This window comes from Elephas maximus, chromosome 2 (genome assembly GCF_024166365.1).
Source record: "Elephas maximus indicus isolate mEleMax1 chromosome 2, mEleMax1 primary haplotype, whole genome shotgun sequence".
Classification (NCBI taxonomy): domain Eukaryota; kingdom Metazoa; phylum Chordata; class Mammalia; order Proboscidea; family Elephantidae; genus Elephas; species Elephas maximus.
The window spans coordinates 164,484,941-164,510,090 of NC_064820.1; the positions used below are offsets into that span (position 1 = coordinate 164,484,941).

The window sequence follows — 25,150 nt, forward strand, 5'->3', positions numbered from 1 at the left end:
TGTAAGGGTTAGTTCATTGACCGCTCACCCACCGTATTGATTCTCAATGGAGGTACCCTGAGATTTCACAGCAGCCCAGCCCTCAATATGAAAAATATCAAAGAATTGGGGCCATATGTTAAAACCACCACAGTGAACTTGAGAGTGTGGACAAAGTCTGAGTGGATAGGAATAAGAATATAGTTATTGAAGAGCACTGGGGATATAGGAAACAATAGATTATGGAACCAGAGTATACAGACAGCACTGGAACTATCATGAAAATGCAAGGCCAAACCTTAGGAAAGGCTGGCTCTAAAGAAGGCCATTCTGCCGGGAGGATGAGTATGCATATGAAAGCCAGCTGAGAAGCTGAGGTAAAGACGAGGCCAGGCAGTCAGAAGATGGGAAAGACACATGGAAGGTGAGGTCAGACCAAGGCTACATGCCAGTGATCTGGAGGGGAGGATGGTCGAGTCCAACAGGACAAGTGCATATTTATTCACCTACCATTTTACTTAGGAATCCAGTTACTTTATTAAGAATCACAGCAGATGACTTAGAACCCCAGCTATAAGCTTTTACTTTTCTCCCAAACCTTTCAATTTCTTAGCCATAATCTGAATAAATCTGGATTTTCCTTACCCTGAAACTCAATCCCCAGTTTCTTCTGTCAGGGGATATCTGTCCCTCATGGTGCGGTAGAGTAACCACACTGAGCTGCTGTTTTCTTTAAAAAAAGAGGATGGAAATGAGAGCTTATCCCTTCCTTCCTTCCCTTCTGGGAAGACAGTGGATGAAACTCTTCCCTTTTGGTTTTTAACAAGAAGGCAGAGATAGAAACTGGGAACACATAAGTAACAGTAGTGTCAAAAGGATCTGGGCTTGTCTCAACGTATGCACAGGGCAGCATCTAGCCAGCCTGGATGCATGCTTGGTCAGCAATTTCTAGCACTTGCAAACACTGCAGAGCGGTTTTATATCCCCTTGTCTCACGTGATCGTCACAACCACCTAGATAGCTAGAGTAGGGTCTGTTCTGTCCGTTTTATAAGAGAGAAAACTGAGTGAGACAGAGAAGGCACAGAGACAGCTCTCAGAGAGGTTGGCCTTGGACCCCAGGTCTTCAAAGCTTCAACTCCTCTTCCATCAACTGGCAGCTGGGCCCCGGTTCTGATACCGGGGAACCTAAGCGCGCACACCTGCGTCGGAGCAAGGACGAGCCAGCCAATGAGGGACCTGCATCCAGGAGGTGGGACGATGAAACTGCCAATGACGAATCCCGCCCGGAGAGAGTCGTAGCTAATGCGGTGCCGTGGTGGAGAGCGACTGCGGTTGGTCCAATGAGAGGCTGCGGCCAGCAGAGGCTGGAAGGCGGAACGGGCACCCGGGCGGGGAGATGAGTTGAGCGCCGACCCGCGAGCACGAGCCCAGCGCGCTGACTTGGTCGCACCCGCCATGGCCCGAGCTGCCCGGCTCCTCGCCGCTCTGGCCGCGCTTCTCGCCGCTGCTGCTGCAGGCGGAGACGCCCCGCCCAGCAAAATCGGTGCGTGAAGGACGGGATGGAATTGCTGGGAGGGCTGGGCGGGAAAAGGGCTTTCAGTCGGGAGCAGCTGAGTGGGGGAAGGGGAGGGCAGCTGGGCGAGGGAGGGGTCCTCGGGAGAGGACCTGGGTGGGTGGAAAGAGGGAGGGACGGGGACCGGAGAAGGAAGAGGAAGGCGATGGGGATGGTGGCATGGGGATGTGAGGAGGGCTACCTGGGACGGAAAAGGGACTTGGGCAGGACTGGCCATAGGTCTCATTGATAGGTCCAGAGTCACTAATTGAGCATCTGCTGTGGACCTCGCTGCTTGCTAGGCGCCCGATGACAGAGAGGACAGGGTCTGGGCGATGTCATTCACAGAGGCTTATTGAGAGCCGTCTGTGTAGCAGGCATAGTGCTCCACAGTTCCTTCCTGGGTAGACTGCACAGTACAGGAGAGTTGTATGCTGTGGCTGAGAAAGTGCCGTGAATACCGAGAAAGGCACTTCACCACGGGCTTTGCGGGCTGGGGAGAGTTTCCTAGAAGGAACGTGTGAGCCAATCCTCCGGAAAGAGTAAGAGACATAGTCTAATCAGAGACAGAGCCAGTGGTAGATCTGCTGGGGGAAGATTTGCTGAGTGACAGCAGGAAATATTTTACAGCAATCATTTTTTGTGTGTGGTTTTTCTGATATTTTAGTTTGAAATGTTTCAGATGTGCAGCAAAGGTGAAAGATTTTTATAGTGTTCATCACTAGATCAATCTAGTGACCACCTGGATGCTACCATTAACAAAATCTCCTCTTTGCTTTATCACATGTCTAGCACACATCCCTCTATGCACCCTTGTTCCGTCTTACCGGGGCTATTTTGATGCATGGCAAAGTAAATTCCAAACACCGGGATGCCTCACCAAATGCTTCATCATGCATGCCATTAACTAGAATTCAGTATTTGCCTAGAGTCTTTTCTTCCTTTTTGCAACTATTATTTTAACTCTTAAGAATCCTGAGGATTTGCAAGTCCCTCTCATATAAAATTCACCTAGGCAGAGACGCTGGGCTTCTGGCCCTCAATGCACCCCCTGTTGTCAGGAGTGCTTTGGGATGTCCCACAAGAGCACCACAGACTTGGTGGGGCCAGTGCTGTACTGAGGCTTCTTGGGTTACAAAACCACAGCCCAGGCCATAAACGATTAAAATAGACTGAAACATGCCAAAAATCAGCTGGGGACAGTGTTTAGAGCTTTCAGAGGAAGGCAAAGTCTGAGGACTAGAGTGGCCAGGGAGCCCTGATGGTGCAGTGGTTCAGAGCTCAGCTGCTGCTAAGCAAAAGGTCAGCAGTTTGAATCCACCAGCCGCTCCTTGGAAACCCTATGGGGCAGTTCTGCTCTGACCTGTAGGGTTGCTTTGAGTCAAAATAGACTCAATGGCAACGGGTTTGGTTTTTTGTTTTGTTTTGTTTTTTGGAGTGGCCAGAGAAGACCTCATAGACAATGTAGATTTCGAGTCAGGCATTGAAGAATGGGAAAAGTTATTAATGACTTGCTGACCTCTGGCAAGCAGTGTCTAGAGGTATAAGTTATTACCCCATTCCGTGGGAATAGGCAGCAGGACAAGACACATCCCCCTGACCATTGGGAGAAGGGCACGGCCTCCTCCCAGCAGGATTGTCACTGGCAATGCTGGGCTTACTGCCTGCCTCTTCTAGCTTGTCCTGCCCACCTCTCCCCGAGAATCATCCAAGAACAGTCAACCCAAGCTGCTCTGTAGCTTTCCTGATTTTCCTCAGCCCTCAGGCAGGAGCCTCTCTCTACCTTTGGTGGTTTGGACTCTGCCTACAAGGAGAATGAGGAGCTTCCTTTTAGGATGGTTTCAAACTTTGGACTCCTGTAGGATCAAGTCTGAACACCTCAGTGTGACATCTGGACCCTTAAACCCACCCACCGTTCCATTCTACACCCTTCCCTAGCTCATGCAGTTCTCTCTGAGAGTATGTTCTCACTGGCAAGAACCATGTTGTCCTTCAAGGTCTTGATTTGTCCCCATACCGTCTTAGGCAGAATTCATTACTTTCTCTTCAGAATTCCTTGGAACCCTGATGTTGCACCTCATCACGGGTTATTATAGCTAACTGTGCATAAGTCTCCTGGGGACAGAAGCCCTGTTTAAGTCATCTTTGTGCCACAGAATCAGAGTGGGTGTCAGGTAAAGTGTGTTGAATGAGCTGGTTCAAAATGAGGTGATGTCTTCTGCTTCTCTGTCTCCCTCAAGCGGCTTCCAGGCCTTGTGAGCTCAGCTGCTCTGGAAAAAATGGGTAACTTGCGACTGTGTTTGCAAATGGAGGTGAGGGAGAACACATTGGTGTGTGCAGCTGCACAAAATTTAAGGGTTTTGTAAATACTGAGATGGAGGAAGTGGTTTATTCTTCCAACATGCAGCGGATACTTACTGAGCACCACCACCAGCTGGGATCTGGGACTGTAGTGACCCAACTCTCAGTGTTTGCAGGGATACGCTTAAGCAAACTGAGTAGGGTGTGACAAGGGCAAGGTGAGGGATAAGTATACTGCGGGAATACACAGAATTCATCTCAGGTGGGTCTGGCAAGCCAAGCTAAAAGTGGTGTATAAGGGCAGTGGAAGTCAGCCAAGCAAATGATGACAGAGGGCATTTTAGACAAAGGGAACAGCTCATACAAAGGCACAGGGGTCAGAGAACATGGGCATGGATGCCACAGCAAGAAGTTGACGCAGATGAGAAGGTGGAGCATTGGTAGGTATTCCAGGGAGTAAAATAAGTAAATAGAGGCTGGATCATAAAGAGCCTGGTGTTGTCTGAAGTTTGCCTGTCACTAAACAAGGAGCTGGTGGTCTCTGTGGTCCAGTGTGGGCCTGGGAGGACAAATCACACCAGATTTAGCCCATTTTCTTTTTGAATAGGGTTACTGTGCTGCCAGATGAGAAGAAAACTGTGTCTCAGCTTCATGGTGGGCAAGAATTGTAGGCAAGCTGATAGTCCAGCTCAGTAGCTTCACAGATGGTTTTCTCTTCTCTAAAATTGCTATTTAATGATTAGACCCTGCCTGGGCTGGTTCCTGGTGGCACCTCAGAGCCCTGTCCAGTGAGATGTTCTTATCAGTGACTTGGATGAGAGTATCCATGGCATAACAACCAAGTTTGCAAATAACAGGAAGGGGAGAGGTGTGTTAAGACAATCAATGATAGGATCCAAAAAAGACCTCAGAAAGCTGAAACTTCATGACAAGAGTCAAACTCGAATAGACTGCCCAGAAGATAGTGAGCGACCCATCCCAGGATGTATTCCTGCCTTGGCAAACACAGATGTAGAAATGATTTAAGTGTCAGGTGATCGACTGGACTAGCCAAGTGGTTGGCAAACTTTTTCCATAAAGGGCCAGATAATAAATATTTTAGGCTTTGTGGGCCATACGGTCTCTGTCGCAAGTACTCCACTTTGCCTAGCTGCAAAACATCCATAAATAATAAGCAAAAGGAAGGCGTGGCTGTGTTCCAATAAAGCTTTACAAAAAAGGTATCTGACTGGGTTTGGCCCACAGGCTATAGCTTACTGACCCGGCTTAAGGAATGTGAGGTCCCTGGGTCGCAAATGGTTTGCTCTCAGCTACTAACTGAAAGGTTGGTGGTTTGAACCCACCCAGAGGCACCACAGAAGAAAGGCCTGGAGATCTGCTTCCGTAAAGATTACAGCTGAGAAAACCCAAGGGAGCTCAGTTCTCTTCTAACACATGGCATCGCCATGAGTCGGGATCGACTCAATGGCAGTGGGTTTGGTGTTTTGTTTTTTGGGGGGGGGGTAGTTTCCAAACACCCACCCAATAGTACTGGCTGATAACAAAGTTTTCACCAATTCACAGTGAAATAAGAAAAATAGGCACAATGTAATGAGTTTTGTGTAAAACTGAATGTATTCTTTATTCAGAGCTGGGATTAGAACTCAGGTTTGATTTCCATCCTGAATTTTGAGATGCTTTCCTGCTCTTTTGCTGCGAAGGTGTCTCATTACAAAATGGGAATTAACGTAGGAGGCAGTTGTGGTCTTTGTGCTTTCTTAATAACTTTACTAAAAACTCAGTCTGCTCATCTCCTTTTTGAAATGTTATAAGCCTGTGAAACATGAATGGGAACCTCCAGGTGAGGAGGACTAAGGTGCCACCTGCAGTCTCTTAACTCCCACGCTCTCTCTCTCCTCCCCTGCCTGGCGGGCCTGCTGACAGCCGTGGTTGGGGCTGGAATCGGGGGCTCGGCCGTGGCCCATTTCCTCCAGCAGCACTTTGGGCCCCGAGTGCAGATTGACGTCTACGAGAAGGGGACCGTGGGTGGCCGCCTAGCCACCATCTCCGTCAACAAGCAGCACTACGAGAGCGGGGCCGCCTTCTTCCACTCACTGAGCCTGCACATGCAGGACTTCGTCAAGCTGCTGGGTGAGTGCACAGTCCAGGCTCCAGCGCCCAGCTCCTCGAGGCTGGCGGCAGCCTCAGCCCATTCCCAGACTGCCCAGATAGTCAAGCCTGGAAGGTCGTGTAGTCTAATCTCCTCATTTTACAGATGGAGCAGCTGAGACCAGAGAGGGGAAGGAACTTGCCAGAGGTTGAACAGTGAGTTAGTTGCAGAGCCGGGATTAGAACTCAGGTTTGATTCCCAGGCCAGTATCTTTCCCTTTCAGTTTGCTGCCTCTTAATAGTTATAACCATAATGGCTCCCATATGCTGCATGCTGTCGCATACCCTCTAGGTGGTATACAGTCATTACCTCTAATGCTCCCTATCAGCCCTCAAGATTGGTATTCTGCTAAGGGAACTGAGGCTCAGAAAATACCTTAGCTAAGGCCATGCAGTTAATAAGTGAGGGAGCTAGGATTCAAACCCAGGAGCATCTTTCAAAACCACAAATACACATACTGTTGACCCAGAAATTCCACTTCTCAGACGTGATCCTGCGGAGTTACTTGCATGTGTACAAAGTAGCATACCTACAAGGTTATTCATTATGGCATTATTTATTATAGCTAAAGGTTGAAAACATCCTACCTGCCCATGGAACTGGCACACCACGCAGTAGACCATTGTCTTAGTTATCTAGTGCTGCTATAGCTAAAATATCACAAGTGGATGGCTTTAACAAACAGAAATTTATTCTCTCACAGTCTAGGAGACTAGAAGTCCAAATTCAGGGTGTCAGCTTCGGGAGAAGGCTTTCTCTGTCAGCTCTAGGGGAAGGTCCTTGCCATCAGTCTTCCCTTGATCTAAGAGCTTCTCAACTCAGGGACCCCAGGTCCAAAGGACACACTGTGCTCCCAGCTCTGCTTTCTTGATGATAGGAGGTCCCTCCCCTCTCTGCTTGATTCTCTCTTTTATATTTCAAAGAGATTGACCCAAGATACAACCTAATCCTGTAGATTGAGTCCTTCCTCATTAACATAACTGTCTCTAATCCTGCCTCATTAACATCATAGAGATGGGATTTACAACACACAGGAAAATCATATCAGATGACAAAATGGCGGACAGTCACACAGTACTAGGAATCATGGCCTAGCCAAGTTGACACACATTTTGGGAGGACCCAATTCAATCCATAACATCGGTTCAGCAGCTAGAATGAGGAAGCCCTTTATGTCCAGATATAGAACAATCTCTAAGGCACAGTGTATTGTTAAGGTTGAGAATAGTGTTTATGGTATGTGGGGGTGGAGCGAGAAAAATTGTACATATATGCATATTTACAAGGATGTGCATAAAGTATCTCTGCAAAGATGGTCAAGAAATGTCCTTAACCGTCTCTCAAATATAGGTGAAATTAGGACATTTCCAGATAAACAGAAGTTTAGGGAATTCATAAAAACCAAACCAAACCTACCAGAAACATTAAAGGGGGTTCTCTGGTTAGAAAATCAATAATATCAGGTATCAACCCAAGACTAGAACACCGGACAGAGCAATCAGATGTCAACCCAGATAGGGAAATCACAAAAATAAATCAAGATTAAAAAAAAAAAACGCTCAAAACAGGGAAACGGATGTAATTATGTAAAAAGAAGACAACGTTAAAACAATAAAGAGGGACAAAGAAATGTAGTCGTAGATCTTTCATATTGAGAGGAAGCCAAGGCGATGTAAAGAAATAAAAGTTAGGTTTAAACTTAGAAAAATAGGGGTAAATGTTAAGGTAACCACAAAGGAGACCAACAATCCTACTCATCAAACTAAAATACAGAAAAAAATAGAGACGCAGCAGAACCAAAATCGACAACGAATCAGAGGAAAAGACAACATATAAACTACTCAGCACAAAAAATTAAGTTGGAAAAAGAAACTGTGAACAACACACAGAAAAAAGACATCAAAATGACAGCACTAAACTCATACCTATCCATAATCACGCTGAATGTAAATGCACTAAATGCACCAATAAAGAGACAGAAAGTGGCAGAATGGATTAAAAAAATAAGATCTGTTTATATGCTACCTATCACCTTAGACTTAGAGACACAAACAAACTAAAACTCAAAGGATGGAAAAAACTATATCAAGCAAACAACAAAAAAGCAGGAGTGGCAATATTAATTTCTGACAAAATAGACTTTAAAGTTACATCCACCACAAAGGATAAGGAAGGACACTATATAATGATTAAAGAGACAATATGCCAGGAGGATATAACCATATTAAATATTTATGCACCCAATGGCAGGGCTGCAAAATACATAAACTCTACCAGCTTTGAAAAGTGAGATAGACAGCTCCACAATTATAGTAGGAGACTTCAACACACCACTTTCAGTGAAGGACAGGACATCCAGAAAGAAGCTCCATAAAGACACGGAAGATCTAAATGCCACAGTCAACCAGTTTGACCTCATAGACATATACAGAACACTCCACTCAACAGCAGCCAAGTATACTTTCCAGAGCACAGGGAACATTCTCTAGACTAGACCACATATTAGGTCATGAAGCAAGCCTTAGCAGAATCCAAAACATCCAAGTATTACAAAGCATCTTCTCTGACCATAAGGCCATAAAAGCGGAAATCAGTAACAGAAAAAGCAGGGAAAAGAGATCAAACACGTGGAAACTGAACAACACCCTGCTCAAAAATGACTGAGTTATGTTGTTGTTGTTGTTGTTGTTAGGGGCCTTCAAGTCAGTTCTGACTCGTAGTGACCCTGTGCACAACAGAACGAAACACTGCCCGGTCCTGCGCCATCCTTACAATCGTTACACTTGAGCCCATTGTTGCAGCCTCTGTGTCAGTCCACCTCCGTGAGTGTCTTGCTCTTTTCCGCTGACCCTGTACTCTGCCGAGCATGATGTCTTTCTCCAGGGACTGATCCCTCCTGACAACATGTCCAAAGTATGTAAGATGCAGTCTCGCCATCTTTGCTTCTAAGGAGCATTCTAGTTGTACTTCTTCTAAGACAGATTTGTTCATTCTTTTGGCAGTCCATGGTATATTCAATATTCTTCATCAGCACCACAATTCAAAGGCGTCAGTTCTTCTTCGGTCTTCCTTATTCATTGTCCAGCTTTCACATGCATATGATGTGATTGAAAATACCATGGCTTGGGTCAGGCGCACCTTAGTCTTCAAGGTGACATCTTTGCTCTTCAACACTTTAAAGAGATCCTTTGCAGATTTACCCAATGCAGTGTGTTTTGATTTCTTGACTGCTGCTTCCATGGCTGTTGATTGTGGATCCAAGTAAAATGAAATCCTTGACAACTTCAGTCTTTTGTCCGTTTATCCTGGTGTTGCTCATTGGCCCAGTTGTGAGGATTTTTGTTTTCTTTATGTTGAGGTGTAATCCATACTGAAGGCTGTGGTCTTTGATCTTCATTAGTAAGTGCTTCAAGTCCTCTTCACTTTAAGGAAGCGGGATTATGTCATCTGCATAACGCAGGTTTTTAATGAGTCTTCCTCTAATCCTGATACCCTGTTCTTCTTTCTGTAGTCCAGCTTCTCGGATTATTTGCTCAGCATACCGATTGAATAGGTATGGTGAAAGAATACAACCCTGACGCACACCTTTCCTAGCTTTAAACCAATCAGTATCCCCTTGTTCTGTCCAAACAACTGCCTCGTGATCTATGTAAAGGTTCCTCATGAGCACAATTAAGTGTTCAGGAATTCCCATTTTTCGCAATGTTATCCATAATTTGTTATGATCCACACAGTCAAATACCTTTGCATAGTCAATAAAACACAGGTAAACATCCTTCTGATATTCTCTTCTCTCAGCCAGGATCCATCTGGCATCAACGATGATATCCCTGATTCCACATCCTCTTCTGAAGCTGGTCTGAATTTCTGGCAGTTCCCTGTTGATATACTGGTGTAGCTGTTTTTGAATGATCTTCAGGAAAATTTTGCTTGCTTGTGATATTAATGATATTGTTCTATAACTTCCACATTAGGTTAAATCACCTTTCTTGAGAATAGGCATAAATATGGATCTCTTCCAGTCAGCTGGCCTGAGAGCTGTTTTCCATATTTCTTGGCATAGACGAGTGAGCACCTGCAGCGCTGCATCTGTTTGTTGAAACATCTCAATTGATATTCCATCAATTCCTGGAGCCTTGTTTTTTGCCAGTGCCTTTAGAGCAGCTTGGACTTCTTCCTTCAGTATCATCGGTTCCCAATCATATGCCACCTCTTGAAACGGTTGAGTATCGACTAATTCTTTTTGGTATAATGACTCTGTGTATTCCTTCCGTTTTCTGTTTATGCTTCCTGCGTCGTTTAACATTTTCCCCATAGAATCCTTCACTAATGCAACTCGAGGCTTGAATTTTTTCTTCAGTTCTTTCAGCTTGAGAAACGCCGAGTGTGTTCTTCCCTTTTGATTTTCCCTCTCCAGCTCTTTGCACATGTCATTATAATAGTTTACTTTGTCTTTCCAAGCCGCCCTTTGAAATCTTCTGTTCAGTTCTTTTACTTCATCAATTCTTCCTTTTGCTTTAGCTGCTTGACTTCTGACAGCAAGATTCAGAAGTCTCCTCTGACATTAATCATGGTCTTTTCTTTCTTTCCTGCCTTTTCAATGACCTCTTGCTTTCTTCATGTATGATTTATGATGGGTTATAGAAGACATGAAAGGTGGATTAAAGAAATTCATAGAATCCAATGAGAATGAAAACACTTCCTATCAGAACCTTTGGGACATAGCTAAAGCAGTGTGCAGAGGTCAATTTATATCAATAAATGCACACATACAAAAAAAAGAAAGGGCCAAAATCAAAGAATTATCCGTACAACTAGAACAAATAAAAGAAAGCAACAAAAGAAACTCTCAGGCATCAAAGAAAGCAAATAAAAATTAGAGCAGAATTTAAATGAAGTAGAAAATAGAAAAACAATTGAAAGAGTTAACAACACCAAAAGCTGGTTCTTTGAAAAAATTAACAAAACTGATAAACCATTGGCCAAACTGACAAAAAAAAAAAAAAAAAACACCAAGAGAGAAAGCAAATAACCCGAATAAGAAATGAGATGGGTGATATATCACAAGAGATCCAACTGAAATTAAAAGAATCATATCAGATTACTACAAAAAATTGTACTCTAACAAATTTGAAAACTTAGAAGAAATGGATGAATTTCTAGAAACACACTACCTACCTAAACTAACACAAACAGAGATAGGACAACTACATAGACCCATAACAAAAGAAGAGATTGAAAAGGTAATCAGAAAACTCCCAACAAAAAAAACCCTGGCCTGGATGGCTTCACTGCAGAGTTCTACCAAACTTTCAGAGAAGAGTTAACACCACTACTATTAAAGGTATTTCAAAACATAGAAAATGATGGAATACTCCCAAACTCATTGTATGAAGCCAGCATATCCCTGATACCAAAACCAGGTAAAGACACTACAAAAAAAGAAAATTACAGACCTATGTCCCTCTTGAACTTAGATGCAAAAATCCTCAACAAAATTCTAGCCAATAGAATTCAACAATATATCTAAAAAATAATTCACCATGACCAAGTGGGATTAATACCAGGTATGCTACAGCTGCTAACCAAAAGGTTGGCAGTTCAAATCTGCCAGGCACTCCTTGGAAACTCTACGGGGCAGTTCTACTCTGTCCTATAGAGTCGCTATGAGTCAGAATCAACTTGACAGCAGTGGGTTGGGTTTTTATGCAGGGATGGTTCAACATTAGAAAAACAATCAATTTAATCCATCATATAAATAAAAGACAAGAACCACATGATCTTATCAATTGATGCAGAAAAGGCATTTGACAAAGTTCAACACCCATTCATGATAAAAACTCTAAGCAAAATAGGAATAGAAGGAGAATTCCTCAACATAATAAAGGGCATTTATACAAAGCCAACAGTCAACATCACCCTAAATGGAGAAAGTCTGAAAGCATTCCCCTTGAGATCAGGAACCGGACAAGGATGCCCTTTATCACCACTCTTATTCAACATTGCACTGGACGTCCTAGCAAGAGCAGTTAGGCTAGATAAAGAAAGAAAATGCATCCAGATTGGCAAGGAAGAAGTAAAAGTATTTTTATTTGCAGGTAACATGATCTTATACACAAAAACCAAACCTGTTGCCATCAAGTTGATTCCGACTCATAGCGACACTATAGGACACAGTAGAACTGCCCCATAACGTTTCCAGGGAGCACCTGGTGGAATCGAACTGCCGACCTTTTGGTTAGCAGCCATAGCTCTTAACCACTATGCCACCAGGGTTTCCAAATCTTATATACAGAAAACCCTAAAGAACCCTCAAGAAAGCTACTGAAACTAATAGTTCAGCAGAGTATCAGGATACAAGATAAACATACAAAAATCAGTTGGATTCCTTTACGCCAACAAAAAAAACATCGAAGAGCAAATCACCAAATCAACACCATTTGCAGTAGCCCCCAAGAGGATAAAATACTTAGGAATAAATCTTGCTAGAGACATAAAAGTCCTATACAAAGAAAGCTATAAGACAGTACTGCAAGAAACCAAAAGAGACCTATATAAGTGGGAAAACATACCTTGCTCATGGATAGGAAGACTTAGCATTGTAAAAATGTCAATTCTACCGAAAGTGATCTATAGATACAATGCAATTCTGATCCAAATTCCAATGACATTTTTTAATGAGATGGAGAAACAAATCACAAACTTCGTATGGAAGGGAAAGATGCCCCAGATAAGTATTACTGAAAAAGAACAAAGTGGGAGGCCTCACTCTATCTGATTTTAGAACATATTATACTGCCACAGTAGTCAAAACAACCTGATACTGGTACAACACCAGATACATAGACCAATGGAAGAGAATTGAGAATCCAGACATAAATCTATCCACATATGAGAAGCTGATATTTGACAAAAGCCCAAAGTCAGTTAAATGGGGAAAAGACAGTCTCTTTAACAAATGGTGCTGGCATAACTGGATATCCATCTGCAAAAAAGTGAAACGAGACCCATACCTCACACCATGCACAAAAATGAACTCAAAATGGATCAAAGACCTAAGTGTAAAATCTAAAACAATAAAAATCATGGAAGAAAAAATAGAGACAACACTAGGAGCCCTAATACATGGTATAAACAGTATACAAAACATTACTAACAATGCAGAAGAGAAACTAGATAACAGGAAGCTCCTCAAAATCAAACACCTATGCTCATCCAAAGACTTCACCAAAAGAGTAAAAAGATTACCTACAGACTGGGAAAAAGTTTTTAGCTATGACATTTCTGATCAACATCTGATCTCTAAAATCTACATGATACTGTAAAAACTCAACTATGAAAAGACAAATTACCCAATTAAAAAATGGGCAAAGGATATGAACAGGCACTCCACTAAAGAAGACATTCAGATAGCTAACAGATACATGAGGAAATACTCACGATCATTAGCCATTAGAGAAATCCAAATCTAAACTACAATGAGATTCCATCTCACTCCAACAAGGCTGGCATTAATCCAAAACAACACATAATAATAAATGTTGGAGAGGTTGTGGAGAGACTGGAACACTCCTACTCTGCTGGTGGGAATGTAAAATGGTACAACCACTTTGGAAATCGATTTGATGTTTCCCTAAAAAACTAGCAATAGAACTTCCATGTGATCCAGCAGTTGCACTCCTTGGAATATATTCTAGAGAAATAAGAGCCTTTACACAAACAGATATAGGCACACGCATGTTCATTGCAGCACTGTTTCCAATAGCAAAAAGATGGAAGCAACCAAGGTGCCCATCAACGGATGAATGGATAAATAAATTATGGTATATTCACACAGTGGAATACTACACATCGATAAAGAACAATGATGAATCCGTGAAACGTTTCATAACATGGAGGAATCTGGAAGGCATTATGCTGAGTGAAATTAGTCAGTTGCAAAAGGACAAATATTGTATGAGACCACTATTATAAGAACTCAAAAAACGGTTTAAACAGAGAAGAAAGTATTTTTTTGATGGTTACGAGAGTGGGGAGGGAGGCAGGGAGAGGGGTTTTCACTATGGTAGATAAGAACTATTTTAGGTGAAGGGAAAGACAACACACAATACAGGAGAGGTCAGCACAACTGGACTAAAGCAAAGAAGTTTCCTGAATAAACAATGCTTTGAAGGCCAGCATAGCAGGAGCAGGGGTTTGGGGACCATGGTTTCAGGGGGCATCTAAGTCAATTGACATCATAAAATCTATTAAGAAAATATTCTGCATCCCACTCTGGAGAGTGGCATCTTGGTTCTTAAAAGCTAGCAAGTGGCCATCTAAGATGTATCAATTGGTCTCAACCCACCTGGAGCAAAGGAGAATGAAGAACACCAAAGACACAAGGTAATTATGAGCCCAAGAGACAGAAAGGGCCACATAAACCAGAGACTACATCATCCTGAGACCAGAAGGACTGGATGGTGCCCGGCTACAACCTATGACTGCCCTGACAGGGAACACAACAGAGAACCCCTGAGGGAGCAGGAGAGCAGTGGGTTGCAGACCTCAAATTCTCGTAAAAAGACCAGACTTAATGGTCTGACTGAGACTAGAAGGACCCCGGAGGTCGTGATCCCCAGGTCTTCTGTTAGCCCAAGACAGGAACCGTTCCCAAAGCCAACTCTTCAGACAGGGATTGGACTGGACTATGGGGTAGAAAATGATACTGGTAAGGAGTGAGCCTCTTGGCTCAAGTAGACACATGAGACTATATGGGGAGCTCCTGTCTAGAGGGGAGATGAGAGGGCAGAGGGGGTCAGAAGCTGGTGGAATGGACACAAAAATAGAGAGTGGAAAGGAGTGTGCTGTCTCTTTAAGGGGAGAGCAACTAGGAGTATATAGCAAGGTGTATATAAATTTTTGTATGAGAGACCGACTTGATTTATAAACTTTCACTTAAACCACAAAAAAAAAAGTGAGAAAAAACAAAAAACAGCTGAGGAAGAAATGTGAGCATATGTGAGATGGAAAGGAAGAAAGTTCGTTTCAGTAGCCGACAACCGGAAGACAATATGGTTGGCTCCCCAATGTGTTTCATCCTCATGTCTCTCCTCTGCCAGCTCACAGGTGAGTCCAGTCAGATTTCTCACCTGTTTTCCTGACTGTCTTCCCATCCAGAGATGTGTCTTCAGCCTCCTGGGTCCACTCTGGGGCTGTAACTTTACTGAGGAACCTCCGTTCCCTCATCTAACATTGCATTTTATCATTCTTTGGCCTCTAAATCTTGCAGGGTGGGAAAAGGCTGAAGGAAGAGAAGGACAAATGACTCCAGGGACTAATGCACCTTCCAATTGTCCAAGGGAAGAAAGGGCTGAATGGGCTGGTGCTGGCTATCAGAAGACTTGTGTTCTAATCCAGATTCTTCCATGAATTAGATGAGGAATATCAAAGCTTCCCTGAGACTCGGACTCTTCTTTTTCCAGCCCTCCTTCTTTTTGAGGGCAACTTTAAGAGAAAAATGAGACCATGCCAGTGAAAATATATATATATTTTTAGAATGATTATGCATAATGATGATATTAATGGAAGGAACCATTTGAATTTTCTCTTACCCCAAGAAATCCAATTAGTCTCCACTTGGAAAATCAACTCATACCATAGGCACTTTATGTTTAATCCTGCTAAAGAGTGAGGAAAAAAAAAAAAAGAAGAAGAAATGTCCTTAATGGCTCAGGGTCAGGATTGAGAGGGAAAGAAACAAAAAAGGATCTGTAATTTGGTGCAGGTCATATAACCTCTAAGCCTCAGTTTCCCCATCTTTAATTTGGAGGAATGATACCTGATCTGCCTCTTCTCAGGCTGTTAGAGGACGGAGTGAGATGGTGTGAGCCCCAGTGTATATTGTAGAGAGCTGCACCAGTGTACAGAGCTGTGGTTATTTCCCATTTAGTCTTGGTGCCCAGGGCCTCCTTCTCAGAGCAAACTCTGGGCATTCTGGGATGGCACCTAAATTTCCCCTACTTACAGATGAATGAATCACTATTGAAAAAATATAAAACCTACATGATTTTAGTTTTCATTTCTGTAATGACTAGCAAGGCCAAATATTTTCCCAGTGCATTTGTTTACTGTTTTTTTAACAAGCAGCACAAATGAACCATGTAGACTGTTTCCTTTCATGGAACCAGTCCACTTGTGTCCTTTAGGAAGGCCCTGAGTTTCAGCTTCAGGCACCGCCAGGTGTCCTGGGTGGGAAGGGAGGCCTTTGAAGGGGACCTGAGGGGTTTCTCCTTGTCTCCTCAGGGCTGAGGCACCGGCGTGAGGTGGTGGGCAGGAGCGCCATCTTTGGTGGGGAGCATTTCGTACTGGAGGAGACCGACTGGTACCTGCTGAACCTCTTCCGCCTCTGGTGGCACTACGGCATCAGCTTCCTAAGGCTGCAGATGTGGGTGGAGGAGGTCATGGAGAAGTTCATGAGGTGAGGCTGGGCAGAACTGCAGGGAGGCTGTGTGGGGAGGACTAGGTTGGGAAGGAACCAGCATGACTGAAAAACGGTCCAAAAGGAAAAGGTACTTGCTGGCTGTGAGAGCCCAGCACAATACAGTCCGGGCTCAGAGTAAACCTTTAGCGTGAGAAATGGACTTATTTGGTGCAGGGATTTTCTCTCAGGCAATGTCACTCTGGTGTTCTCTTTGCTTCTCCTAACCTGAAAAAAGCATGGGTTGCAAACCCAGTTGCCCACAGGGGCTGAGCCGGGACATTAGGCAGTGAAGCAACCTGGGTGGAAGAGAACAGGAAGTCCTGGGAAGTGGGGTGCCTTGAAGAGCAGGGCACACCCGAAGGGGACAACCAGCACCCTGCTACAACCAGCTGTGGCCTCGTGGGAATTCCAACCTCACTGGCTAGTGCCAATCTTTCAGAAGAAACTAGAAGCCAGATTTGTAAGTGAAATCTCCCAGTTTTTCAACATAAGCAACCTATTTATCTTGTAAGCCAAATGAGATGCAAGTGTAGACCAAATCCATCCTGCCGGCCACCAGCGAACAACTCTGCTGTACTGTAGTTTCTTCACCTAGAGCAATTACCTTTCTTCAACACTTCTCTCCTCCTGGGGTCCTAGCCCCGTGGCCATCACCTCCAGACAGCAAAGACAAGCTGTGTGTTCTCACTGTATCCACTCACCAAGCTGTTCACCCAAACTTTTTCCTCACATTCCCCCTGAAGGTTCTTATTGTTTCCTGATCCCAAATGCAGAGACTGCTCTTCTGGCCTGTTATTATTTTCTTTTCTTCAGTGTCAGACACTCAAGCATGGCCTCCAGCCCTCCTTCCCTGGTTTCTGGCACTTCTGTACTTTCTTCCCACTTTTTTTCCACTGTGCTTTTCATGGCTCTTCCTATCTTCTCCACGTGTCCCCCAAAGGATATGTCCCTGACCCGTTTTTTCTTCTTTCTTATATTTTCCTCCTTTGTCGGTTTCATCCAAACCTGCAGTGCTGGGTTCTCCCTTTTGTGGAAGGTGACTTCTACCTGTCAAGCCACAGTTTCCCCTTAACCTCCAGACCCATATTTTAACTGCTTCTTAGACATCTCCACCTGAGTGTCTTGTTGATAACGCAAACTCAACATGTTTGCAACATCCCAAAGACCAGCCTGTCTGAATCCTATCAGGTGATGGTTCCAGGGCAGGCGCCAGCCCCTGAGGTTGGGTGAGTTGTGGAGAGACAAGACACAAGGCTTGGGGAGTGAGCAGAAGCCCTATCAAATTGGAGCAGAGGAGAGGACAGGTTGGGCTAGCAGAAGGGGCGACAGTATTGGCATGAGTCTGCTGCCATCAGGTCCTGTGGTCCTAGAAGCCAATGCAGAGCCGAAACTGCTGGAGAAGGAATGCTTCAGCCTTCTCCGTTACCTGCAATCTCAGCTGGGCAGGGGAAGGATGGTTGTCAGTGACTTCAGGCAGGGCGTGGCCCAAAGAGGCTAGGTACTTGTCACTCAGCAAAGCCAGTTTGTGCAGCCAGGTCTAGTGGTACTCAGGAGTGCTTACCCTTCCCTCTGCGCTGTCTCTTCAGGTGAGGGGTCCCACCACAGCCAGAGAATGGGCAAGGGAAGCTGACCAGCTTTCTCTCTCTCCCCTTCACATGCAGAGGAGTTGGTGGGTCCCTGGCAGGCCTCCCAGGTATGGGGACCCAATAGCGGAGGGGCAGCCAAAAGTCCTTTCTGCACGAGGGCCCAAGCTCTGTGTGTCTCCCAGGATCTATAAGTACCAGGCCCACGGTTACGCCTTCTCGGGTGTGGAGGAGCTGCTCTACTCTCTGGGGGAGTCTGCCTTTGTCAACATGACCCAGCGCTCCGTGGCTGAGTCCCTGCTCCAGGTCGGCGTCACACAGCGCTTCATCGATGATGTCGTCTCCGCTGTCCTGCGAGCCAGCTATGGCCAGTCTGCAGCAATGCCTGCTTTTGCTGGTAAGCCCCCCACCCTCGGCCTGCCCACCCTTGGCCTAATCATGGAGATCAGAATGGGCTGGGGTCCCAGGCATTACCTACACATTTTTTATCCAGCTCATTGCCTAAGCACTTTATTGCCCCAGCCTCATTTGATCCTGGCATCAGTCCTCCGAGGTAGGCAGGAGAGGATATTCCTCCCCACTTCCCAGACACTGAAAGCGAGGCTCAGATCACAGGTCCTTAGTGTTTCTGCCATTCCTGGTTGCCTGTAACCCTTTATATGTGGGTAGATGTTAGACTTTAGATGATACTTTGCTATTTAATCTTTGATTTCAAGAATAGCCTATCTGAGGCCTCTGGCCCCTGGTGTCCATCCATGGAAGCACCTACTCTTCTGACTTCCTTACTGGGGCAGGTAGTCATTGTACAACCCACCATCCTCCAGCTCAGGCCTCATAGAGGGGTCACAGCTAAGTCTGCCTGGGGAAGCTGGGGCAAGTCTTCCCCAAAGGATGGTAATTTTTCTGGGCCTTGAAAGATGTGGTGGGATTTTATCAGACCAGGGAACTGCATGGGAACTCACTGGCCTCCTTCCAGCCTCCTGGGCTGGTTCCTTCTCTTCTCCCAGCCTTATTCAATGGGAGGGCCCAGACTCAATCCTTGGACTGTTCTCAACCACACACACCCCCTTGGCACTCTCATCAAGTCTCAAAACTTTAAATGCCATCCACTTAACAATGGCTCCCAGATCTCTCTGGAACTGCAGACTCCTGTGTCAGCTGCCACTCCTGCATCTCCACTGGAAGGTCCAGTGGGCATCTCAGACTCGACCCATCCAAGCCTGAGTTCCCAGCCTTTCCACTCAGGCCTGCTCTTCCCATAATCTTCCCCAGCTTAATTGATGCGAACTGCTTTCCATTCTGTTGTTCCAGCCAAAACCTTGACTCATTTGTTTCTCTCATACTTACATGTGGTACTTCAGAAATCCCCTCTGCTTTACCTTCAACATAGATCCCGAATCCACTGCTTCCACCCTAGTCTAGCCACCAGCGTCCCTCACCTGGACTACTGCCAGTCTCCTACAGGTCTCCCTACCCCCTTCAAGCTGTTTCTCAACACATCAGCCAGAGGATCCTTTTAAAACAAGACAGATCATGTCATGCCTGCCCATAAAACTCTGTAATGGCTCTCACTTTCATTCTAGTAAAACCCAGAATCATTTTAGTGGCCTGCAAGACCCTACACGATCTAGTCCCCCATCACCTCTCCCACGTGTTCACACCAGTCCACCCCTCTGGGCTCCTTGCTGTGTCTTGAACATTTCAGGCATGTTCCCCTGCAAAAAGAACCAAATCTGTTGCTGTCAAGTCAATTATGATTCAAGGCGACCCTGTGCATCATGGAATGACTGTCATCCATAGGGTTTTCATTGGCTGATTTTCGGAAGTACACTCCCAGGCCTTTCTTCCTGTTCCACTTTAGTCTGGAAGCTCCGCTGAAACATGTTCAGCATCGTAGCAACACACAAGCCTTCAATGACAGACGGGTGGTGGCTGCACATGAAGTGCATTGGCTGGGAATTGAACCCAGGTCCCTCACTCCCACATAGAAGGTAAAAATCTTACCACTGGACCACTACTGCCCCCTTCCCTGGACATACCCATTGCCAGTGACTTGATTCTGACTCATAGCGACCCTACAGGACAGAGTAGAACTGTCCCCTAGGGTTTCCAAGGAGTGGATGGTAGATCCGAACTGCCAACCTTTTGGTTAGCAATCAAGCTCTTAACTGCTGCATCACCAATACTCTGAGACCACAGTAGGCACTTGATAAATTTTTGTTGGATAAATGAATGAAAAAGTTTGTATTTAACAGAAATCTCCCATGTGCCCAGGACACCATTTTCCTGGCCCCTGGCATGGTTGGCTCCTTCCTGTCCTTCAGGTCCTGCCTCAGTGTCTTCTCAGTGGGGCTTCCTTGCTCACTCTTCCAGTGTCTTGTGTATATCCTTCATAGCATTTTTTTTTTTCATAACAGCTTTATTGGGATAGAATTCACGTACCACATAATTGATCCATTTAAAGTATACAATTCAGTGGTTCTTAGTATGTTCACAGAGTTGTACAACCATCACCACAGTCAATTTTAAGACATTTTCATCCTCCCAAAAAGAAACCCCATACCCTTTGGCCGTTATTCCGCAAACCTCCCAGCCCTTCAGCCCTAGGCAACTACTAATCTACTTTCTGTCTATGGATTTGCCTATTCTGGATATTTTCTGTAAATTGAACCATGTGATATGTGATTGTTTGTGGCTAGCTTCTTTCACTTAGCATAATGCTTTCACTTCGTAGCAATTTTAATTTTACTGTATTTATTCATATGTTTCTTATCTTTCTCTGCCCATGGTTGGGAGGAGCCTTGCCCTAGGAGGGAGGCCCAGGTAGGATGGTATTGGGCTCTCAGCCCCACTGCACGTGGTGCTTCTGAGAATGCACCAACCACCCTCCCTGCTTTACCCAGGAGCCATGTCACTAGCTGGGGCCCAAGGCAGCCTGTGGTCCGTGGAAGGAGGCAACAAGCTGGTTTGTTCCGGTTTGCTGAGGCTCACCAAGGCCAACGTGATCCACGCCACCGTGACCTCTGTGACCCTGCATAGCACGGGTGAGTGGACAGAGCAGGAGGCATGGCTACTCCATTCCTAGACAGTCCACACTGCTATTACCTCTGTACCTGAAGCCTGGTTTGTGATCTGTTGGGAAGTGTTAGGGAAAAGAAAAACCAAACAACCAAATCCATTGCCATCAAGTTGATTCCAACTCACAGCAACCCTATAGGACAGAGTATAACTGCCCCACAGGGTTTCCAAAGAGCAGTTGATGGATTCGAGCTGCTGATCTTTTGGTTAGCAGCCAAACACTGAACCACTGTACCACCAGGGCCCCATAAGGGAAAAGAAAGGGAAAAAAAAAAGTAACAGGAAGCCCCACCACTGCTTAGTGACACCAGAGGGCACTGTTGTCCCTATTCAAATGTTAGAGTCAGAGAACAGACTTCATTAATCAAGCATTGTCCATTTTACCAAGGAGAACTTTGAGTGACAGCCTTGGCCAAGCTGCCCCTCAGCTAGTCAGTGGCAAAACAAGAATGACATCTGGGCCCCCTGACTCCAGTCCAGCACTCTCCCCTGCAGCTGTACCAGCATGGGAGACTGGGACCACCTTCTAGACTCCACCACACCCTCTCCTCTAGGGTACCCTGATGTGTACCTTCAATGGTGGCCCCAGATGGAAGGTCAGCAAATAACAGGCAAGAAGTAAATTGACCTGTGTGCTCTCTTCTCTCTCCTTCCAGAAGGGAAAGCTCTGTACCAGGTGGGGTATGAGAATGAGGGGGGCCACGGCTCCGAATTCTATGACATAGTGGTTATTGCCACCCCCCTGCACCTGGACAACAGCAGCAGCAACATCACCTTTGAAGGCTTCAGCCCACCCATCGATGATATCCAGGGCTCTTTTCAGCCCACCGTTGTCTCCTTAGTCCATGGCTACCTCAACTCTTCCTACTTCGGCTTCCCTGACCCTAAACTTTTCCCCTTCGCCAGCATCCTTACCACAGATTTTCCCAGCTTCTTCTGTGCTCTGGACAACATCTGTCCTGTCAACATCTCTGCCAACTTCCGGCGGAAGCAGCCTCAGGAGGCGGCCATCTGGAGAGTCCAGTCCCCCAAACCCCTCTTTCGGACCCAGCTGAAGACCCTATTCCGTTCCTACTACTCAGTCCAGACTGCCGAGTGGCAGGCCCACCCTCTCTATGGCTCCCGCAGCACCCTCCCGAGGTTTGCACTTCACGACCAGCTCTTCTACCTCAACGCTCTGGAGTGGGCAGCCAGCTCTGTGGAGGTGATGGCTGTAGCTGCCAAGAATGTGGCCTTGCTGGCTTACAACCGCTGGTACCAGGACCTAGACAAGATTGACCAAAAGGATTTGATGCATAAGGTGAAGACTGAACTGTGAGGGCTCCGGGGAGAGCCTGGGAATGTGTGTCCCCCTCTGAAGATGGCTCCTACCCCACAGCAGCCCAGGGCTGGAACAGGCTGCGCTCTCCTGCCTACCTGCCTGCCTGCTGCCATGCCGCTTTTTGACCCCTCATGTGTCGAACATCTTCCCCTCCAGTGTGTGGCCAGGTGGCTTGCTGCCTGGCTGTCTTTAGGGTCCTCACAGTGGTTACCTCTTCCCTTTAAGGGGGAGAGTAGAGACAGGGAGAAATTCAAGCCAGTGTATTCATTTTATTTATTTATTTTTTTTACAAAAAATAAAAACCCATCATCTCAAACTGCTTCCACCTTGGCTTTCTGCCTAGCAGGCAGGAAATGAGTACGGGAGCGAATATAAGGCAGAGAGTAATTTCTTTACTGTTTTTCACTTGTTATGGTTGTTAGTTGCTGTCAAGTCGGTGCCAGTTACTGGTGGCCCGTGTGTGCAGAGTAGAATTGCTCCATAGGGTTTTCAGGGCTTTGACCTTTCGGAAGCAGATCATCAGGCTTGTCTCCCAAGGTACCTCAGGGTGGGTTTGAACCGCCAACCTTTCAGCTAGTAGTCAAGCATTTAACCATTTGCGCCACCCAGGAAATACTGTTTTTCACTTGTCTAGTCCCAAGATGGATTTGAGGCAACCAACGATGAAACATTCATGACCAATTACAAATAAAAGTAGAAGGGAAGATCAGAAAATACAAGAAACGGTAGTGTCTCCTGTTGGCTGTGAGCTTGCTAGATGTGAGGCACCTAGTTAAGAACTTCCTAGACACCATCTCCATGCCTATCCACAACCCTGCATATTGGGGGAGCTGACTACGGTAGGACCCAAGGAAGGGGTGGTTACCCCAGCGGAGCCTTTAGTGTAGCTCTGAGCCTGGCAACCGGTGCGGAGAGGGAAACACACCAGGCCATAGGAAGAGGAAAGCTGCTTTGGCACCTGGAGGAATTGGCCATGTCCTTCTGTATGCAAGGGTTGAAGAGTTACCCTGTGGATCTGTCTTGCAAGAAGACAGTTCCCAGATGGTAGAGAGCAGTCATGCCTCACCCCCAAACATTCAGAATGAATTAAAAGAAGGTGGTAGGGTGGAGTTCGGAGGTTACCCCCATGCTTTCTCCTCTGACACTGGTTTGAAATGGGAGAATTGTGCTTTGCTTTGGATTTTTTAGAAACCTTTGAAATTTAGCTGTTTTAGAAAAGAAAGTAAAAATCCTTTTCATTCTTTTTGGACCCGTTCTTAGCTGTAAAGGAAGAGAATGGAGGGACTGAGCACAAGGCACCCAGCAAGTATGGCCCGTGGATCAGCCAACACACCAGAATCTCCTGGAGAAAGGAGGGGGGTATGTTTAGACAAAGATGCAGATTCCCAAGTACCACCCACCACCACCACCACCCATTGCCGTTGAGTGGATTTCGACACAGCGACCCTGTAGGACAGGACAGAAATGCACCATGGGGTTTCCAAGGCTGCAGTCTTTACTGAAGTTTGCCACATCTTTCTCCTGAGGAGCGGCTGGTGGGTTCGAACTGCCAACCTTTGCGTGAGCAGCCGAGTACTTAACCACTGCACCATCAGAGCTCTTTCAAGTACCACCCAGACCTGCTTTCAGGCTCAGGAGGAGGAACTCGGGTATTAGAAGGAAACGACACTGCCAAATGACCCTAATATTGTGACTTTCTTAACAGGAACAGACCCCAAAGGTCATTTAGCTGACCCCTCTATTTACATATATGGACATAAAAGCCCAAAGGGAGGAAATAATTTGCCCATGGTCTACTGGTGAGTTCACAGGACAGAGCTCAAATCTGGAGTTCCTGATTCTCCTTGAGTTCAGCATGGGGCAAAATACCCTGTATGTAGGGGGAAGCTCTGAAATTGGTTCTGAAATCATTTTTACTCTGCTGGGATGGTGGTAATGGTTGAGAAAGAGATGGTGCCTTTAACATGCGATTAGCATGTACTTGTTAAAGTAGTAGAAAACCTAACTCAAGTTAGCTTAACCAATGAGAGGTTTTTATTGGTCATCATAATTGAAAGTCCAGCCATAGGGCAGGCATTCAAGCACTGTGCAGCCTCCAGCTCCATTACTTCTCTCCTGGTCAAAGATGGCTGCCAGCAGCTCCCAGTGTAGGAGAGTCTTATCCCACAACCACTGAGGCACTGGGCCCTGGGCCAGCTGGGCCACTCTCGAATCAATTCCTGTCGCCAAGGGAATGACACATGCTGATTGGCTTAGGTCTTAGATTCTGGACCAGTCACCGAGACAGTAGGGGTGAGGTTAAGCCGATTGGCTTAGAACAGCCAAGTCCTACTCCCCGGAGCAGGACTACAATGTTGGAGGAGTGGAAAGGGAATGGGACAAAGAACCATAATGTCAACCACGGGAAGGATGAGGTTATCCCCTCCTTACTCCTCCCACATCTAGTGAAATCAGAGCATGTAGTGGTATCTTTTCTTATCCTTACTGATGAAGATCAAAGACTATAGCCTTCAGTATGGATTACGCCTCAACATAAAGTAAACAAAAATTCTCACAACTAGACCAATAAGCAACATCATGATAAATGGAGAGAATATTGAATTTGTCAAGGATTTCATTTTGCTTGGATCCACAATCAACACCCATGTAGCAGCAGTCAAGAAATCAAATGTATTGCATTGGGCAGATCTGCTGCAAAAGACTTCTTTACAGTGTTAAAAAGC

At 45.6% G+C, this 25,150-nt stretch overlaps 1 protein-coding gene across 2 annotated transcripts; it reads left to right on the forward strand.

The window, feature by feature from the left end:
• The first annotated feature begins 1,392 nt into the window (after positions 1–1,392).
• PCYOX1L (prenylcysteine oxidase 1 like) lies at positions 1,393–23,749 on the forward strand. 2 transcript variants are annotated; one of them, XM_049874037.1, is made up of 7 exons: positions 1,393–1,524; positions 5,758–5,964; positions 16,268–16,442; positions 18,214–18,425; positions 20,932–21,072; positions 21,763–22,406; positions 23,688–23,749. In XM_049874037.1, exons 1-7 carry the CDS (start codon positions 1,437–1,439, stop codon positions 23,691–23,693), a joined length of 1,473 nt encoding a protein of 490 aa, XP_049729994.1. In that variant the 5' UTR covers positions 1,393–1,436; the 3' UTR covers positions 23,694–23,749. The 2 variants fall into 2 exon arrangements, with proteins under 2 accessions (XP_049729994.1, XP_049729993.1); XM_049874036.1 differs by lacking the exon at positions 23,688–23,749 and having other exon boundaries at positions 21,763–23,666.
• Positions 23,750–25,150: the final 1,401 nt, after the last annotated feature.

What these genes read in the sequence shown, in the direction of transcription:
- PCYOX1L (XM_049874036.1), top strand. Translation starts at nt 1,437, where the DNA reads ATGGCCCGAGCTGCCCGGCTCCTCGCCGCTCTGGCCGCGCTTCTCGCC. An exon ending in GGACTTCGTCAAGCTGCTGG is followed by an intron (nt 5,965 to 16,267) that starts GTGAGTGCACAG and finishes TTGTCTCCTCAG; the next exon opens with GGCTGAGGCACCGGCGTGAG. An exon ending in GTCATGGAGAAGTTCATGAG is followed by an intron (nt 16,443 to 18,213) that starts GTGAGGCTGGGC and finishes TGTGTCTCCCAG; the next exon opens with GATCTATAAGTACCAGGCCC.